General features: G+C 40.4%; 2 protein-coding genes across 7 annotated transcripts in view; one reads left to right on the top strand and one right to left on the bottom strand.

Annotated features, from left to right (window-relative positions):
• SPAG1 (sperm associated antigen 1) overlaps positions 1–3,038 on the top strand; it is a 34,955-nt gene extending 31,917 nt beyond the window's left edge. For all 3 annotated transcript variants that reach the window (XM_071554081.1, XM_071554079.1, XM_071554080.1), the window contains 2 exons: positions 1,327–1,659; positions 1,827–3,038. In XM_071554081.1, the coding sequence (XP_071410182.1) occupies positions 1,327–1,659; positions 1,827–1,958 (465 nt within the window). In that variant the 3' untranslated portion in view covers positions 1,959–3,038. The remainder of the gene's footprint in view (positions 1–1,326; positions 1,660–1,826) is intronic.
• Positions 3,039–7,816: 4,778 nt separating this feature from the next.
• Positions 7,817–17,927, bottom strand: part of RNF19A (ring finger protein 19A, RBR E3 ubiquitin protein ligase) — a 61,872-nt gene continuing 51,761 nt past the window's right edge. For all 4 annotated transcript variants that reach the window (XM_071554076.1, XM_071554075.1, XM_071554077.1 and 1 more), the window contains 5 exons: positions 14,898–15,012; positions 12,857–13,018; positions 11,977–12,190; positions 10,420–10,563; positions 7,817–10,036 (listed from right to left, as the gene is read on the bottom strand). In XM_071554076.1, coding sequence (XP_071410177.1) covers positions 9,346–10,036; positions 10,420–10,563; positions 11,977–12,190; positions 12,857–13,018; positions 14,898–15,012 — 1,326 coding nt within the window. In that variant the 3' untranslated portion in view covers positions 7,817–9,345. The remainder of the gene's footprint in view (positions 10,037–10,419; positions 10,564–11,976; positions 12,191–12,856; positions 13,019–14,897; positions 15,013–17,927) is intronic.

Genomic DNA, 17,927 nt, shown 5'->3' with positions numbered 1-17,927 from the left:
GTCTGGGTAGAATTAGCTGATGAAAGGATTTTCTCAGTCATCTGATACTGCTGCATTGTAGCTTTGCTGGTCGTTTAAGGATTTTTTTCCTCGTTTTCATTTAAAATTGTATAGTTGAAATACATAGTTACCAGCCTGTACAGTGATACTGTAATTTGATAATGTAATTTCAGAATGGTGGTAGAATGGAAACTGCAGTTATTTATATAGAAAAAAATGGTATTCTTGAAACGCTTCACACTGTCACGAGTTCATGGGATTTTATGTAATTGGCATAATCTGGGCATGGTGTTAGTTAACCTCTGAGTTGTGACGAACAAAGGGACCTGGAAAGTGTTTAGAAGAGGTTTGGGAAGTGAGTGCATTGTTCAGAGAACCATCCAGCTGCATTCCTGGCACTGGGAATTGTTCCAGGGGTGGGGCAGGAAGCGTTTATGTTTGCTGTCATAATTACAACTGCCCCTCTAGAGAGCCTCCTGTGTCTTATCTGCTGTAGTACAAGGTAGTTCCATGAAAAGAGACTGTAAGGAAAATTAGAAAATTGATTTATCATCATTATGACATTTTAATTAAGCTATAATTTTATAAAAGATAGTCAAAATTTCTCCCTTGATTCTAAGGATTGTTTAAAAATAAAAGTCCAGTGTAGTATTTTCAAAAAATTACTAATCCCCTGTACTACACAATACTGTATCTTCAGACTTTTCAAAATACTTGGCATCCTTTGAGAGACCCTGTTCAATGAGTTAAACTAATTGCACAACTCTTGGTGGCTTGAAATAGGTTTCAGCAAATTCAGTTGAACCCATAGGTAATTTTTTAGTGACTGATTTTTGACACTTGGTGCAGGCTGCAATCTCAGGGGGAGTGAAGTGGATATTCAGGCAGTAAACCATGCTGAGCTTTCTCCTTCCACAGTGAGGCTCCAGACAATAACCTGATGGAGCTGCCATGCATGTGTACTGTCCTGGAGGCACAGCAGAGATGAAACACGAGTGTCTGGGGCCTTGGCACCAGCTCTCCTGGAGTCTGCACACTTAATATATGTACACAATCCTCCTTGGCTTTCTCCTGCTGGTCTCCAGTTGTCTTTCTGCAGTGGAGCGGCAAGTGGTGAAAGGAAGTGGAAAGTACCCACTTTGGACTGTGAGCCTTTAAGGATGAGTCAGAGAGGTGCTGTTCTGGGGGGCAGTAGGACATGGGGTGCCTTTCATGAAGGGTAGAATGCTGGCTTTAAGCTGGTGGCATGATGGATATGTGCAGTTTATGGAGCTTCAGGCTATCTATATGTCCACATTAAAATTGTTTACCATTTTCTTTGTGAAGGTGACTGGACCTGGTGAAGAGGAAGAGAGACCGTTTGCATTTCAAAAGAATGTGCCACTGAAGTCCTCTGAGAAACTGCATATTTCTGAACCATCTAATGCCTATGACTTCGGTCAGATTGTAAATGCAGTGAATGCCAATAAGGATGAAGCTGCTTGTGCAGATCTCTTAACAATGACTGATCCGAAAAAAATGCCGGTGCTGCTGAGTAACAAACTTGAAGGAGAAATCCTTTTGATTTTCATCCGATCATTGGAACAGTATGTGGCTGGAAAAGATCCTGGCCTTGTCTATCAGCACCTTTTCTACTTGAGCAAAGCAGAAAGATTTAAGGTAAGAACCTGCATTGAGTGTGTACTTAAATTGCACAGAAACCTAAAGGAAGTTGTAATAGCTTAAAAGGAAATGATACACTGATTTTGCATTTCTGTCAGATACTATGATTTTCAGTCAACCTGTGCTAATTATAAAATAATTTGTTGTGGTTTTTTTATTTTCAGCTGGTGCTGGGCCTTCTTAGCAAAAATGAAAAAGAGGAGGTACAGAAGCTGTTTGACTTACTCCCAGAAAAACAGAGTGATCAGTACTCATTGGAAGATCTTGAGAGCCTTAAAAAGGTTTATGAACTTTAAAAAGTTTATTGGCTGCATGTGTGTAGTTCATGTGTATAAGATGGATCTGTGAACTCTGCAGACTTGAATAAGCTCAAGTGGGTCTTCACCTGGACTGCTGGAATGTTACTTTGTTTTGACAGCATATGCACATTTAACACTTGCTGCTCTTTTTTCTTGTAGTTGTACACATCTCTAGAGCTTAATGCATGTCCTTGTTCAGTAACAGTTCTGTTTATTTGGCATAGTGATTTTATTTAGACTGTATTAATTACATATAGAAAAATATGTTTTACATTATATATATAATGTGAAATACCTTGATGGTACAATAGATAAATATACTTTTAGTCATCACCTGTTTTATCATTTAGTGAGTTCTGTGTTCTTCAGATAAAAAAGTGTTTTCAAAATAAACGGGTCAGTTAGCAGTAGCTTTGCTAAAATGAGTTTACAAAAAGTACAACCATTTTTCAGACAAACTACTACAGACCATCTGTTTTTTCACTATCCCTGGTCTGTACAAAACATATTGAAATACTTTGTCACAATGCAGTTTAGCAGCAGAGATGAATGAACAATATAATAACTTGTCACGGAACTATTTGAAACAAAACTATTAAATGAATGGGTATGTTCTAACAAGTGACTAATTTTTAGTGCACAGAGAATTGCTTAATTTTCTGTGTGTGCAGAAGGGCTGCTGGTTTGCCTGGCTTGCTGTTTTGCAGTGACAGTGGTCAACAGAATGACAAATGGCTGCAGTTCACAACAGAAATACTTAGCTCTGACTTTTGTCATTGGATTACTTAAAACACCAGCTAGTTCTGTTTACAGACGTATTTATAAAACCAAAAGTAAAATAATGTTGTGGACTAGTATGAGGTTTTTTTAACTCAGGCAGTACTTAGGTTTTATATTTGATTCTCACTAAGCTTCAGAGATTAAGCTTTTAAATTTTTCAAACACCCCAATGCCTTCTTTGCACATGTGATATAAATGTATATCAGACTCATGAGCACTGCAGAAATATCCTTAAGACTGTTGTTCTAATTAAAAGTTTTCTCAGGTACATTAATTAATAAAGGTTTTTCTTAAAATGTACAAGTATTGATTCTCTTTTCTGGTTCAACACTCTTTAAGCTTCTAATTCTGATATGTGGACTATGAGTTTTGGGAGTGCCAAGAACAAGGCTTTTAATCCCTGCAGCACCATCAGAACAACTGATGAGTTTGGCAGGTGGGGATCCATTCTAAACTCACATGACATCCTGAGAAATGATGTTTCAGGGAAGGAAGCAGTTCTACTGCAAAGAGCACAGGTTGACAGACTCTAAAATAATATCAGCCCTTGAATGAAAAAAAAACAGGCACAATCTTTTAATATAGTTTATTTAATTTGTGCTTTCTTTAAAATAAGGTACTTGGCTATATATATTATGCAGAGACTACTTTAAAAGTTGGTATTATAAACCCTTTACATTTTGCATTCTTTTTTAAACACTGTGTGATGAAAATCTTTGCAAAATCAGCACTTGCTCTAGTTTAGAATTCCTTCCATGTGTTCGTTTATGTTTCAGCTCAGTAAAGAAAGCAGTTAAAGACTGAGCATGTGATTTTTAGGGGGTTTAAATGTACTCTTGAGGTACTTGTGTTCACAAGAGATCTGTTGCTCATCTAACCTAGGCCTAACCAGTTGTACTTAAGCACCAAAGTCCCAGTTTCATTCTTCAGTCCTGCTGTGAGGGTGTTCACATTCACTCATTTCTGTGTTAGTAATCTTAGTCTTTCAGTTTTGTTCCACTGAAGTTCAGGATATTCAGAGAAGATTCAATATATGTGCAACTTACTGATGTGTTTCAAAAAAGAGAGCATAAAAATCAGGTGTGCAGTTTTAAAATAGTCTTAGTTGCTTGATAACTACAGCTGAGCCCATGTCAAAAGCCACCCCAGCTCTGGCTGCAGACACTGCACTGTGTCTATAATGCTGGCAATAAACTAGACCTACAAGAATGGCCTCTCCTTCTCCTCCTCCTCTCTAAGTAGTGACAGTCATTGTTTTGTAGAACTCCAGAAGGGAAGATGACAATGGAGCTGAGGAAACTGCACAAGTTTGCTTTGGTAGCAAGGGCAGCCTTCACACAGGTGAGCAGGACTGTACAAGACCATGTCCATTCCTGGCGGAGATCTGGGCACTCTTCACTTGACATCATATTCACCTGTGCACAGTCTGTACTCTCAGTTTGTGTCTTACGTCCTTAATATGTGATCACATGAACAGCAACAAACCATAAATCAAGACTAAAGAATAACAATCTTCAGAGCCACCTTCCAAGACTTGGAGTTCTGTTCAACACAGACTTTCAGTGCCACCCCTGTGGTTTGTGTATCAAACTCCCCCTGTGCCTCCCAGACAAGATTCCTGGTTACCAGATAGTGTGGGGCCACATTTTGTTTCTCCTACCCTGTGAGAGTGAAAGCAACACAGACATTGCCACCATGCTGGGGTTGTGCTTCTCACCACGATCAGACCGGGGTGGGGCTCTTTGCCAGTCACAGGAGGAACATTTTGCTCCCACATCAACACCAGATTATTAAATGGGAGAAGGTCAGGAAGCTCCCACCTTCTGGGCTGGCAGGAGCAGTCAAGGTGGGAACAGTGCTCTTCAGACCTTGGTAATTTCATAAAGTCATTTCAAATGAGTATCAGTGTTATTCCAAAGTTTCTGCTCAAGACTGCCTCACTTTCACCTGAATTAGATGGAATATTAATGCTTTTAAAGTTCATTAACTCCAGTATTTTTCAACTTTCTGCATGATTATCCTTATAAAGCATTATTACCCATAGGAGTGGTGGCATTACTGAGCAGGGAACTATTTAAAATCAATTTGAATGACGGGAAGAGATATGTCAGTCAAATGTTTGTATGTCAGTAAAAAGTAATCAGCTCATACAGGCAAGTTTGTGACATTGATTCAGTGGAAGGAAAGATGTACAGGTCCAGATGCTTCACTACAAAAAAGCATATGCAAATATCATTAGGAAAGCTTTTATGATGGCTTTTATCTATTTAAATTTGTAACTATCTCAAATACTCTCACTCAGATGTAGCAGACCTTAAAATAAATTTCCTCAAGATCCAAACTGGTCAGGAATCATGAAAAAAATTTCTGAAAAAGCAGCACCATGTTGGGAAATCAGATGTAAACTTGATTGGCTTATTTCTGTGAAAAAATTCATTAATTCTTACACCGGTAGATCTTTAAATAAGAAAAGCATCTTCAGCATTAGTGCATTTAATAGAAGAGTTCTTTTACTTCTTTATGGACTCAAAATTCAGTGCTGCATTAAATTTATTGGTGCTGTTTGGACTGCCTCACACATGAAACACTCCTGCTGAATAAAAAAAGTCACAAAATGAATCAGCAAAAGTTTTCTGCTAAAAACCTGCCCAGAAGTGAACAGAAAAACTTACTGTATTTCAACATTACCTCTTAATGTCATATGCAAAATTGTCAGATTATTTCAGAATGACTGAAAATGCTACCTTTTGATAAAGTTTACTGACAAGAGTCAACTATATTTCCAATTTCCTGCACAGCAAAACTGACTTGAAAAATGAGAAATTAAGAGTTAGGTTTAAACTCACCAAAATATGTCTTCCACCTCCCAGTTCCCTGCTGTCAGCCGGATTGCATTGCTGCAAATTGCTGTGTCAGCCATTTCACAGGTGTACTGGTGTCTAGTTCAGCAGCTGGGACAGGTTTATCACTGTGTGGGTGTGACCAAAGCTGTGTATTCTCCACCCTCTTCTCATTTCTCATGAACTGTTAACAATGGACCATTTGCAGCAGCTGCCCAGGGCACACCTGACCCCTCAGGATGTGAGCTGGGTGTCAAAGAAGCCTGTGAGATAAGAGCTGTGATAACTCCCCTCCAGGGAGTCATCAGCACCTCCACACCCAGCCTGAGGGGGCGTGTCTGCTAATGGGCCAGCAACGATTCTGAGTCAGACCACACACTGTGGAACTCCCCGCCCTGGGGGAGGTACTGTGTGTTCCCACCTGAACCTGAGGGTACCTAAAATTGGGGGTTGGGGAACCATTTGTGGGACCCAGAGGAGGATCAGAACCTCGACAGGACTGCGACCGTCACCTGCACCAACAGGTACTTTGGACTCGCGGGAACCACGTGGGGCTCAGCACAGGGGCTAACAAATGCCATTGTGTTTGTGCCCCAGGGTGCTTGGTTGTGCTTCTGGGTTTTGAGGGTTAAAACCAATTTCTCTTTGTATCATTGCATTTCACAGAATCATAGAATTGACTGGGTTGGAAAAGACCTCTGAGATCATCAAGTCCAACCCATATTTTTTATTAAATTGTAACTCTGACTACAATCTCTCTTGTGTTGGGTTCGTTTCTCCTGCCGGCTTACCTTTAAACCAGCACATCTTTAAAAAGCCAAATTACACATTTTCAAAGCCTGAGACAGCAGCAGTAACTTTACTGCTGTTGCACAAGACATCAGAATTGAAACTGGACTGCAAGTAAAAGCCAGAGGGGAGGTTTCACCTTCTGCCCTATTGCAGAGCAAGTAACATCTGGCTTCAGACAACTAATAGAAGGTCTTATGAGACTGCACAAAACTTCCCTTCCTCAGAGGTTAAAAACAGGAGGCCTGGAAGGACATTGACCTTCAAGGTGAAGGTCTGCACATGCAGTGACAGAAGCACTGGCTTACCAAGTCAGCTACTCCACTCTCCAGCCTCTGTCTGAAGAACCAGTCAGCGCCTCAGTTCGTGACTGTAACAGAGAAATATCAATACAGACCTGAAAAATTACATTATATTTCACCAGAATTCTGGCATCAGATCATGAACAGTAAGTGTTTTGTTCAGTTAATGCTGATCTTAATTCAATACATCTACTTTTCAGTAATTTTATTTCTTAAGTGTTCAGATTGGGGGGAAAAAAATCAATCACGAACAAAGGACAAAAAGGAACTGCTAACATGAACCCCCTTACAAAATACAAGATTTGTACTTGCGTCCAGTTCACTGCCTGATGATGGGGCAAACATTGCCTGTGTGCCCTGCTAGAATTTCTAGGGTATATGGTTTCACTTACCCTATTTCTTACTCTGTCTTTGAGCCTCTGGCACTGGAAATGGTGTAAGTAATGCTCCAATTGTAACTTTATAGATGACCCAGCATAAGATTTACCCTCTTCTTACTCACTCTAATAGAAATATAGCTTACATACGGGTTTGGGATGAGGTAGATCCAGCTCTGTCTTCTGAAATGCATCCCCATCAGTTGTAGTTCCTCACTTCGCAAGCCTGTCATGATGCAGGTAAGAAATGCACCTAAACAAGCAGGCAGCTCAGCCAAGCACAAACCACCAGCTGTTACCCAGAAACTCTGGCCAGCCTGTGGTGTTACAGAAGGAACGCTGTGCAGGTCGTGTGAACTGAGAAGAGCATCCCTTGCAAGAGAGAGACACAGTTTGAGTTTAGCTCAGCAGTCTGTCTTGTGCTAAGATGATGCAGTTTTGTTTAAAGAGCAATATACCTCGTGCCAGACTGCATCCCTCTCAGAAAACCATTACTGCCCTGCCTGCCAGAGATTTCAGAAAAGAAATCAGATTTCTTTTCATCTTAGAGAAAACAGGTGAAAGTCTTGTAAAAATTGCAACTGACTTCAGATCTTACATTGCCAAGTTCAGAGCATTCAGTTTTCAAAGCACACCTAATAAAATAGAAATGTTTAAAGGCAACAAGAGGTGAGAGCAGTCAGCAATTTTCAGGGAAAAAAGCTCCTTCTGGGAACATACACATTTTCATCAGGCTGATCAGCACTAAAACAACACACCACTAGAAGTCAGTATTTAGACATTTATTTCAGATATGCAGTTTACACGCATATTATTGAGCAAAACTGAATTGCAAATATACAAATACTGTAACAAGCATTACCAAATAACATAACTGGCACTAGTGTTATAAGCCTATTACTGAAACTGGTGAGGATAAGTCATGGAAGAGGACTGCAGCTCACGGCATTTTCTTTTTATCCAACCAAACTTTCAGTAGCACCATAATGGCAATACATGAAACACAAGACAGAACATTGTTAACTGTTAAGAGATTCACAACTTTTTTTTTTCTATTTTAGTGAATTACTTAGCAAAAAAAAGTTAACAGTACAGGCGCTTTGGCCAACTTCAGCTTGTGTTCAGCTATACATCTTCCATATGCGAAAGAAAACAAAAAAGCCAGCATATTTGGAACCCATCTTTGCACTTGGGCAGTCATTGCACTGCACTTAGATTCTGGGACTGAAGACAGGCATGTCTTGCAAAGAGATGTCAAGTCCACTAAAGCCTGAGTGAGTCTTTGGTAGGCCAATACCTCATTATTACATCTACCACAGTCATTTTATTCACTACAATTTTCTTTTGTGATCCAAGGTGGCCAAAGAGGACATTCTGGAAAACATTACAGTAAAATCCTCAAACGACCAGGCACTTCAAACCCAGTCTTTTCCAAAGGCACCAAGAATGGATGGGGCACCGATCTTCCCCCTAACGAAAGGTGACTGCATCTGCTTTTCTACAATGCTTGTAAATCACTGGGTTGTTATTTTATAGTTTTTATCCACTATACAGTAGCCTTATCTGCTTCATGAGTGGCTGTATGAATGAATAGGTAACCCCACTGCTTTTCACAGGTGACGTCTCCATTCCACCATATATTAAGTACCAATTTCTTTTGTTTTGAAATTATGTAAAATGCCATAACCCTGCTCAACGTGTACACACATACAAACACTTCTGACACAGGCTACATCCACCTGAAGATACGCAGGTCATTCTACATGCACTCTAAATATAGTGTGTCCAGTTATGAAACAAAATTATCATTCCCAATATTCACTGTTGAAGTATGTTTGTACAGGTCTCTGCAGGTCTTTACTTCCCTTAAATTTAAGAGTTCACACAAGAATGATTTCAAGTCACTAATGCTCAGCTAACACCCTTTTATCCCAAACCCCATATTTCCCAAGTGAACAGTGCAGGACATATTCATTTCAGCATTTAACATATTAAGAATTTACCATTTTTCTCTAAATACACCAAGTATATGTTTTCAAGCAAAATTGTGGCAAAAATACAAAATATGGACGTATTTGTACTGCTGTAATGCACTTGGTTAAAGCCTTCACATCTCTTCACACAGGTTGAAGATCCATATGAAGTATTTTGCCTTATCAGACAAATATATAGAAAATGCAGTTGTATCAAAACCTGCTTCTGCTGGTCACCTGAAACTTACAAAGTCGCATGTAATTCAACCAGCTTTCAGACAGGGTTCTTTAGTGGCAAATATATTTTTGCAGCACTTATAGACTTAAATTTCAGTCTGAATTGCAGTGCTTAATTCCACAGCATGTTGTGAATGGTTGTTGTTTGTTTCTTTCAGTGCTTCACCAACACGTAAATCTGCATCTGTTGAAGATCCATTATTAATGCTTTCCTCAGCAATGTAACTCAGCTGTGGAACATCAGTGCTTGGGGCTATTGGAACAGGCACAGGGATTCCACTTGGCTGTGGAGAGTTTTCCAAGCGATCATTTTCCACCTCAGGGAGAACACTGACCGTGGTAAAGCGAGTATGATAGTCGCTGGAACCATGGCTACAGGAAGTTTTCATACTTTCCATATCTGAGCAACTGAACTCAGAGAAATGACTGGAGTGCGAATCTGCTACAGATGGAATACTATCGCTGAGAGAGGGAGAGTCAAATTCACTGGAGTTTGTGCTTTGCTGTTCCAACAGCTGAGCATCCATGTCCTCTCTCGTCTCGTTAATCTTCATGCTGCTCTTCTTTCTCAGCTTACCTTTGCACTTTTTCCCTGTCGTGGTGTCCTTGGCCCACTTGGAGGCGCTGGGTTTGCCCTCCTGCGGGCTGGTGGTGGAGCAGCCGGCGGCGCCGCGCCCGGCAGCGCTCCCGTCCTCCACGCTGCTGCTCCCGCTGTGGTGGCGGAACTTGGCTGGCTTGGACTCGATATCCACCTGCACCTCCAGGCTGGTGCCCTCCCTAGAATCAGAAAGAATCCCGGAGTGTAAGTGGCCATCTAAGCCAGCTAACATGGCAAAACAAGCTCCCAAAGCTTTCCAACATACACAGCAAAAGTGAGTGGGATGTGAGTGGGATGTATCTTGTTTTAGACAAGTGTTTAACCAAACAAACAGTCCAAAGGAAAACACAGTCTGAAGGACCAGACTTGACTGAGCTACAGTGATGGTGCCCCTCTTTGGAAATAACCTTGGCAAAATGGAAGCACTCTCATGTAACTCCATTTGTAACAAAATTTGCAGATTCAAAGTGTAATCATTAAAGTAGAACAGCTGAGGCATGCTTAGAATATCCTTTAATAAGCAAGGCTTAATAATACCCTGTTTTCACCACACTTCCCTTACCTGTCCAAAGGGATGTAGGAGTTCAGAATGGATCCTGCCATTGCTTTGGTACTGGCATTGTCACTAACTGTTCCCAAGCTAACTGTGCCAGATTCTCCACTCAGACTGTATCGTTCTTTCTGCACATCTGCTTGTACTTCCAGTCTTTGAGAGAAAGAGAGAGAGTTGCACATACTGCCACAACAGTTAAAGCACAGTAGTTGAAAATTAGTGTCACCTTGCAGACTGTAACAAGTAAATAATAATAAAAGTCAGTAATAAGTTCACAAGTTACTCCAGTACAGACACACATATTTACCCTATGAAACAGGATCTCTCTTCCCATTGTCAAAAACTACTATTTTTTAAATTAAAAACAAAGAAACAAACAAAACCAGATTAATTTCCCAATAAAGCAAAATGTTATGTTTTAATCAAAGGTTCTGGATTCTTTCCCTCCTGAGATTTACATAAACAACTTCCATATTTAGCTACAGTTCTTTTGCAGATCCTGCACTATACCTTAAAAATGGAAAAACCAATCAGAAGGGTACATAAATTCAAGACATGATAGTTCTCACATTTCCCCTTCTGCAAAATTACTACTAATCAAATAATATGCAGAGAACTGTGTTCTGTACTCTGCTTTTGTTGCATTGTTATCAACTGCAACAGGAATAGTAGAAACCTCGGCACTCTGAAGTTGGGCTGAGCAGATAAGCCAGAAAGCAAATCACAAGCTTTTTTTCAATGTCTTGTTTATCTATGTTCTAATGGTGAAACAGAAGTGTGTGGGGGGTTGTTTTGTCTTCCACGCTGTATCTTTAAAGGGGAGGGTGTGTATACCTCACTCACCAGTCACAGCTTGAAACATGTTTCAGCATAGGGAAACTCTTGAAATTATCCTGCACTCTTTATTCTGTATAGCCTGGACTTCCAAATTACTCAAAATGGCAGTGCTGGCACCTGATTTAACGTGCAAATTCCACCCTGCACCCTAAATGTTAACAATCCTTTCTAGACACTCCCTCTCTCTTCAGGGTGCAGGAGAGACAACAAGCAGAGAGGTCCAAATTCACAGGAGTCCCTGAGCACTAAGTGCCAAGAAGCTGCCACCTTGGCAAGGCCAGATGCTCAGCTGCCTCCCCTTCTGCCTGAAGTCCATTTGGAATCCACACTCCACCCAAGTAGGCAACATAACATAACTATGCAGACTACTGAAGGAGTCAGCTGTTCTGACTTGGGGGTGAAACACACCAGAGAACACAACTGTGTTGGACATGAGGGGCCTCCCTCTAAGTTCTGGGTAGAGGCAGCTGTCCTGGGAAGTAGCAAACAACATCTCAGGTCCCACCCATGCTGAACAAAACTCTGGCTTTTCCCTGAGGACTGTGGTCAGGCAGGATCTCTTGAAAATCAGTAAGTTAGTCAGGAAAGAACTGTTTATCTCTCAGAGACAGTTCCTTTTAATTAGGAACCAATTTCAAGAAACAAAAATCAGAAACCCCAGCAATACCAGTTCCCGTGTCTCCATGTAGAACAGGACAGTGTAAAAAGGGCTGGAAGCACATGTCTCACCTGTTAAAGCAGTTAACCATTGCACTTCCTGAGAGGCTCCCTGTGATGCTGGCCCCAGCCAGGGCCATGGTACTCGCCGTTTCACTGAGGTTGTCTCGGATGGCTCCTATCCTGTCCATGTGGCTCCCACTTGCACTCAGGCTGCCAGTCAGGCCCCCAACACTCCCTTCTCCTATGCTGGGGTTGTGACGTGCCTCTGCCACAGAAGTGGTATCTGGACAGAAACAAAGAAGGCTCGTTGGTTATGGAAGTAGCACAAAGTTGTTTCTAGAATGTGACCATGGAAACTGTTCTTGAAACTATGCTGAGAAGGATTTATAAAACAGTCACAAAGAGAGAACTTTGTGAAAAAAAAAACCCCAAACCCCATAAACAAGTAATTAGAAGAGACACCTTTCTTGGAGCTGCTGTAATGGTCACGTCTAACATCACATACTTACAATACCCAAAAATTAACCATGGATAGGACAGGTAACATGGAGGAAAGGAACACAGAGAGACCCCATCACAAGGGATAGAGCCATGTGATTAAAAAGTTAAATCATCTGATCAGCATTTAGTTTTGCCCTACTATAAATAAAAAAGCAGCCACCTTCCACAAAACAGAATTCGGGAAGAGGAACATTAATGCTATCTTAAAAATTTTACATATGGAAGAGACTTGAGTCTGTCTTTCTCTAAAATGGGCAAGAAAAGCTTTAATGGTTGTATTACAGCCTAGGCCAATGTGACACAGGGAGGCCACCACGACCTGAGAGGTGCTCTTTTCAGCGATGAGCAGAAGCAGCCCCAACTGCAAATAACTGCTCTGGTATCTACAGCAGCAAATACAAGTCACAAAACCCATATTTATAGAAAATGGAACACTGAATTTTCTTACCTACAGCCGCATTTGTTCCACCAACATTTATATCATTTTCATCATCAAATTCTATTCTGACACCTTTTCCATTGCCAGCTGACACACCACAGCCTCCACTTCGGCAGAGGGAAATGGGAACAACGCCGTACACGTAAGCCAGCATAATAGGAACACCAATACCTACAGAGGAAAGTACAGTCTTTCATTAAATGTGCCTTATATTTCAGAGCCTTTCATAAAGGCAATTTCATTTTCCATGATTACTTAATATTTCACACTTGAAAGAGATCAGAAGGAAGTAAAATTAAGAAATACTGGTAAATCACTGAGGTGAAATAACAGGAAAGTACTTTCAGAGGGCAGAACATCGCCCGTCAGCACTGATAGGAAGAGAGGCTTAATGACTGATGAATTAATACTTCCAGTATGTCCATACCATCTTTTACAAACAAAATTAAAGTACGTAAAAGGTTCATAAAAGCTCCATTAGGGACTGTAATAATGTTTCATCTGAGAGGCAGAAATAGCAGAGATCTATTTCAAATGTTATTCAACTAAAAATGTTAATTCCTCTACTAATTTAATAAGGGGCTTCATTTTGCAGCCACTGAAGGTAGACAGGGCTTTGCTATCAATTTAATAGGACCGAACATTATTATTACTCTGGGATCTTTCAGTGTATGTTTTCTTTAGAAGTAAATAACTCTGTGAAGCAGAGTGGCAGGAGTTAAGGGAAACCAGTGTAAGGAACTGTGGGCTAGCACATAAGATTCACACACATTTCCATTCCACTGCTTTCAGTGGACTGTGGAAGTTGGTCCCTTGGCACACGAATTAAATCATTCTGTGGCTGTGCTGATGGAAGTACATGGAGGGTACACAAAATGGCAGACTGAAACATGACAAGTTGGCACATTCTGAAAAGGCCAGGACAGAGGCACATCCAATAGAAAGGCTCCTCAGTCTAATCTAAAATAAGGGTTCCAATTATAGGAAGTCCCCTTCACTAGAAATTTCTCAGCATTCAAGGAGGAAATACATATTCTCATTGGCATTATTTTGGAAGCCACATAATGCCCTGAGACTGGAGGCCATGTGTAAATAGCAACAGGGCAAGAGCAAAGCTCCACAAAATAAAACTCGACTGCTTTCTTGCAGGGCTCTGACACCACAGCTACACAAGAACAATGGAGGCAGAGCCAGTTTTATGACTGGCATATCCACATTTAGACAGTGGTTCAGCATTGATAACAAGCTGTTTAAAGCCATATCTCTGTGGCCAGTTAAAGCAGCCCTGCTAAAGCAGCCCTGACTTCCTGAGGTTACTCATTCCTCTCTGAGCATTGCTTCTAGCACTGCAGACACAACTGCATGTTCAGGGGGACTGATCCAGCTTAGAACTAAAGGGTGGGACTCAGTGGGAACCAGTTACCCACAGCAGCTCACTGTGCACCTGCAAGAAGGGGCAAGGCAGTGCCAGGCAAATCCACTCCTTTCAAAAACATCTGGGCTTACAGAGAGCTTGAAATACATGGGAAGATGAGACAAGTACTTTGTAAGGAGCAGCCAGATTTTCCTCAAATGCCACCCTCTACAATGAGCATGAGAAAGAATGTGATACAATTCGAACTGACTCCCAGAGCAAAACAAATAGTTGTTCAACTACTGTAATGTTAAATGTAAGAGACTGTTTTTGTTCTGCATTGAGAACAGTGTGATACAAAGTTATTAATATTACTAATAGACTCTGTGGAAACAGGGGGGAAGTTTGTCATTTAAAAAACCTTTAAATATTTCAATCTTAAAAGCTAAACATGACAATGTGGAAACTTCAATTTGCAAGATAAAAATTCCTTTTAATTCTTCAGGAAATACTGAACTAAAGTATTGCATTCTTGATTCTGCCCTAATAAATGTACAACCTCAGACTCCTTCATGTCTTGGTTCCTTCACCTATAAAAGGGAACTACAGCACTTAGCTGTGTAAGTTACTCCTGAGTGCTTATAGAGTTCTCATTGCAAGGTGCTACCAAGACACAAAACAGTTGTCTTTACTTACCTACAGTTACTGCAGCTACAACTGGAGAAACAATTACAGATAAGGTCACACCACCTGCTATAGCCAAGTTTCGCTTGTGCTTTGAGATGTCTTTGCCTTCATATCGATTGTGAATCTTGAAGAAAAAAAAGAAGGGGTTTTAGGGTATTATCATCATCAATAATACATTGCTGCAAGAATGGAAGAACTGACATGGTTTGGAATCTGTACCCTGCTCTCTTCCAGAGAGACCACATTCTATGGCATGATTTATTTCTCATCTCAAAAAGAATTAAAAAAATTTATATGTATCTTAATTTTAGGCAACTTCTTAGAAGTCCTCCCATCCAGCAACTAAGCATTTACTTCAGCCTCAAGTTTGAGAGCTAAATCACCAAACAGCTTTGCTGGTTAATCATTACTCCAGCTAACATGGCTGGCAAAAGTAAATAAATTTTAAGGATAAATGAGTTGACATAACTGATCAAATTGATGCTTCTTATTCCCAGCCATCTTTCCCCTGAACAATACAGAGTGAAACTTTCACAGACTACTAGATCTGTGGAAACAGGCTGACATAACAGAGCCATGAGACAGTCTTCAGCAAACAGCCTGGAAGGAGGAAAGAGCAGGAACTTCATTGCTCCAGCACCCCCTCATGACAAGCTGTTGAGACAGGAAATGTTTTTGCAAACCTGAGTCTTAGCTGTGCTACTATTTACCAAGGAATCTGTTAATCAAATTCCTTACTGATGGTTCAAGTCTGCAATAACTCTGAAATGTGACTGCCTCAAACTTATCTGACATAAATCCCACCTGAACCAGAAAGGCCTACACAGAGATTTTCCACTTTTAGGCTGTTTTGTTTACTCTTTCTTGGGACCACATTTGTAGTATTTCTCAGTTAAGATGTAGTTACAAAGGAATGACAGCAGCAAGGTCTTTATGGCTGTCATAGGGCTAAGTTAATCCTCGCTCCATCTAAGGAGGACACAAAAGACAGTACTGAGAAGACAATGACAAAAAATTAGCTGGATGCTGTGCTTTCTAAATTACCCTGTTAACAAATGTGCTTTCTAAATGATCATGTTACCAAATGTTGTGTTTTCTAAACTGTGATTTCAATTAGAGTTTTGGTAGGTTTATTTTGGAATAAACAAAGTATTTGTTCAGGCAAGACAGGCAAGGAAAGGGCAGAGAAGGCACTGCACTTCGTGACAGAGAATGCATTTACTTGCTCTGAGGTACATTATATACAGAGAGAAACAGAGTGAGGGAGCACTTGAAAATGGAATATGTCTATGTATTGAAAAGGATAAATTGAACATGAACACTCTCTCACAGTATGACTGTGTAAGAATTACAAACCCAGAAAGATCAGGTTTCATGCAGCTTTGAGCAATTGCCAGGATCATCTCAGGTGCTGAATTTTACTGTTAGGGACAATTTTCACTCTCAGAACAAAAGGCATTCATAAAGCAAACAGAGGGATCCATAAAGGCTACTGGATTCCTTAGGCACAAAGCAACAACAAGGAATGGAGGAAGAGGTTACAGAGAAGAAATTGATTGAAAACATCAAGATAGAAGGTTGCACTGGTAGAAATTACTATGAAATAAGAAACTCCTGAATATGGAGTAAATATCAAAGAATAACCAAAGCAAAATACTAGACCAGAAGAGAGATTTCAATAAACACAGTTGTGTTACAAGACTTATATCTATAAAAACAGAGCACCAGCACTTCTAGAAGGTAACTCTATCAAAGCACAAGCAGAAATTCTTCCAGTGCAGATGACAGACAGAATGTTGTAGAAGAACAATGACGTTTCCTTTGCCAAAGCAGCAGCAGCAGTCTTAAGAAAATAAGAAGTAGGTCAGATTACTATGAATGGGTATAAATGAACAGCATGAAGGTGTCAGGTCAAAACCAGAAAGGTTAAAATAGAGGAGACAAAAAGCAAGGGACATTAAATTCAAGAAGAAATTATTCTAACAGTATAGTGCTAGTAGGATCAAACTAGATCAATTCACTCTTTAACAAAAAGGAAAGACAGCCAGCAGATGGAATTGGAGACATGTTCCTATTTTTTTCCCTTCAGTCGTCCCTGAAGATCAATGTAAGCCAGATGACTGGTGACAAAGAAGTAAGATCTGTACAAGTCCAGCAGGTTAGAGTGTACTTACATGAGCTGATCTGAAAAATATCTCAGCAGGCCCAATTTCAGAGTCACTAACAGTAATTTTTGAAAATTATTATTCGTAGAACATGTCTGAAAAAAATTCCAGGAAAACTGGAAAAAGTTAAATGGCAATGGTAATTTTAAAAAGGTGTAAAACAAGAAGCTGAGGAATAAAGACCAGTGAACTGAACTTTCATCTCCTGAAAGCTGGGAACTTGGAGACATCAAAGCAAAGATAGGAAATAGAGAGGTTGCACTGATTTTTTTTTCAAGTAGAAATCACATTGATTTGATTTTCTTTTGTGACAAGGTAACTTAGCCTTGAGGATGGGGAGAAACAGATGTCAGCACTGACCCGAATGAAATTCTTACAATCTTGTATGACACTCAACTAGGCTATAATGGCCCAGACTGAAAAAACTGATGAGAGAGAGCCACCATTTGCTTCATGCGAAGCTGCAAAAAACACCTGTATATTCACTGGGAGTTTTTACTACCGAAATTGAAACTCTCCACTCCATATTTTTTCCAAGAGATCTGCTCTGGATCCAAGAGTATTGCACATTCCCATCAACCTGCAACATCGGAGGAGAAGAATACATGTGTTGAAATTCAGGCCAATACAATCTGGCAAGGTTGCAAGGATGCCACGGATTCATGCCAGTCCTGAGAAGCTGAAAAAATGGCCTGAAATGACTAAGATGCAGCCAAATGGTAGTGAGTTTAAGACTACTTTTAGGAAGAGACCCATTGCCTAAATTACCAGCATGGTGGGAAAGGATGTGTGTTTCAGAGTACACAAAATGAAAATAGCATGTTGCTGAGAAAGAAGTAACCATCAGTTACTGTCACAGGATCACCCTCTCATT

This window comes from Pithys albifrons, chromosome 4 (assembly GCF_047495875.1).
Source record: "Pithys albifrons albifrons isolate INPA30051 chromosome 4, PitAlb_v1, whole genome shotgun sequence".
Classification (NCBI taxonomy): Eukaryota; Metazoa; Chordata; class Aves; order Passeriformes; family Thamnophilidae; genus Pithys; species Pithys albifrons.
The sequence above is the reverse complement of the archived record's forward strand: the minus strand, read 5'-3'. Positions and strand labels throughout refer to the sequence as shown.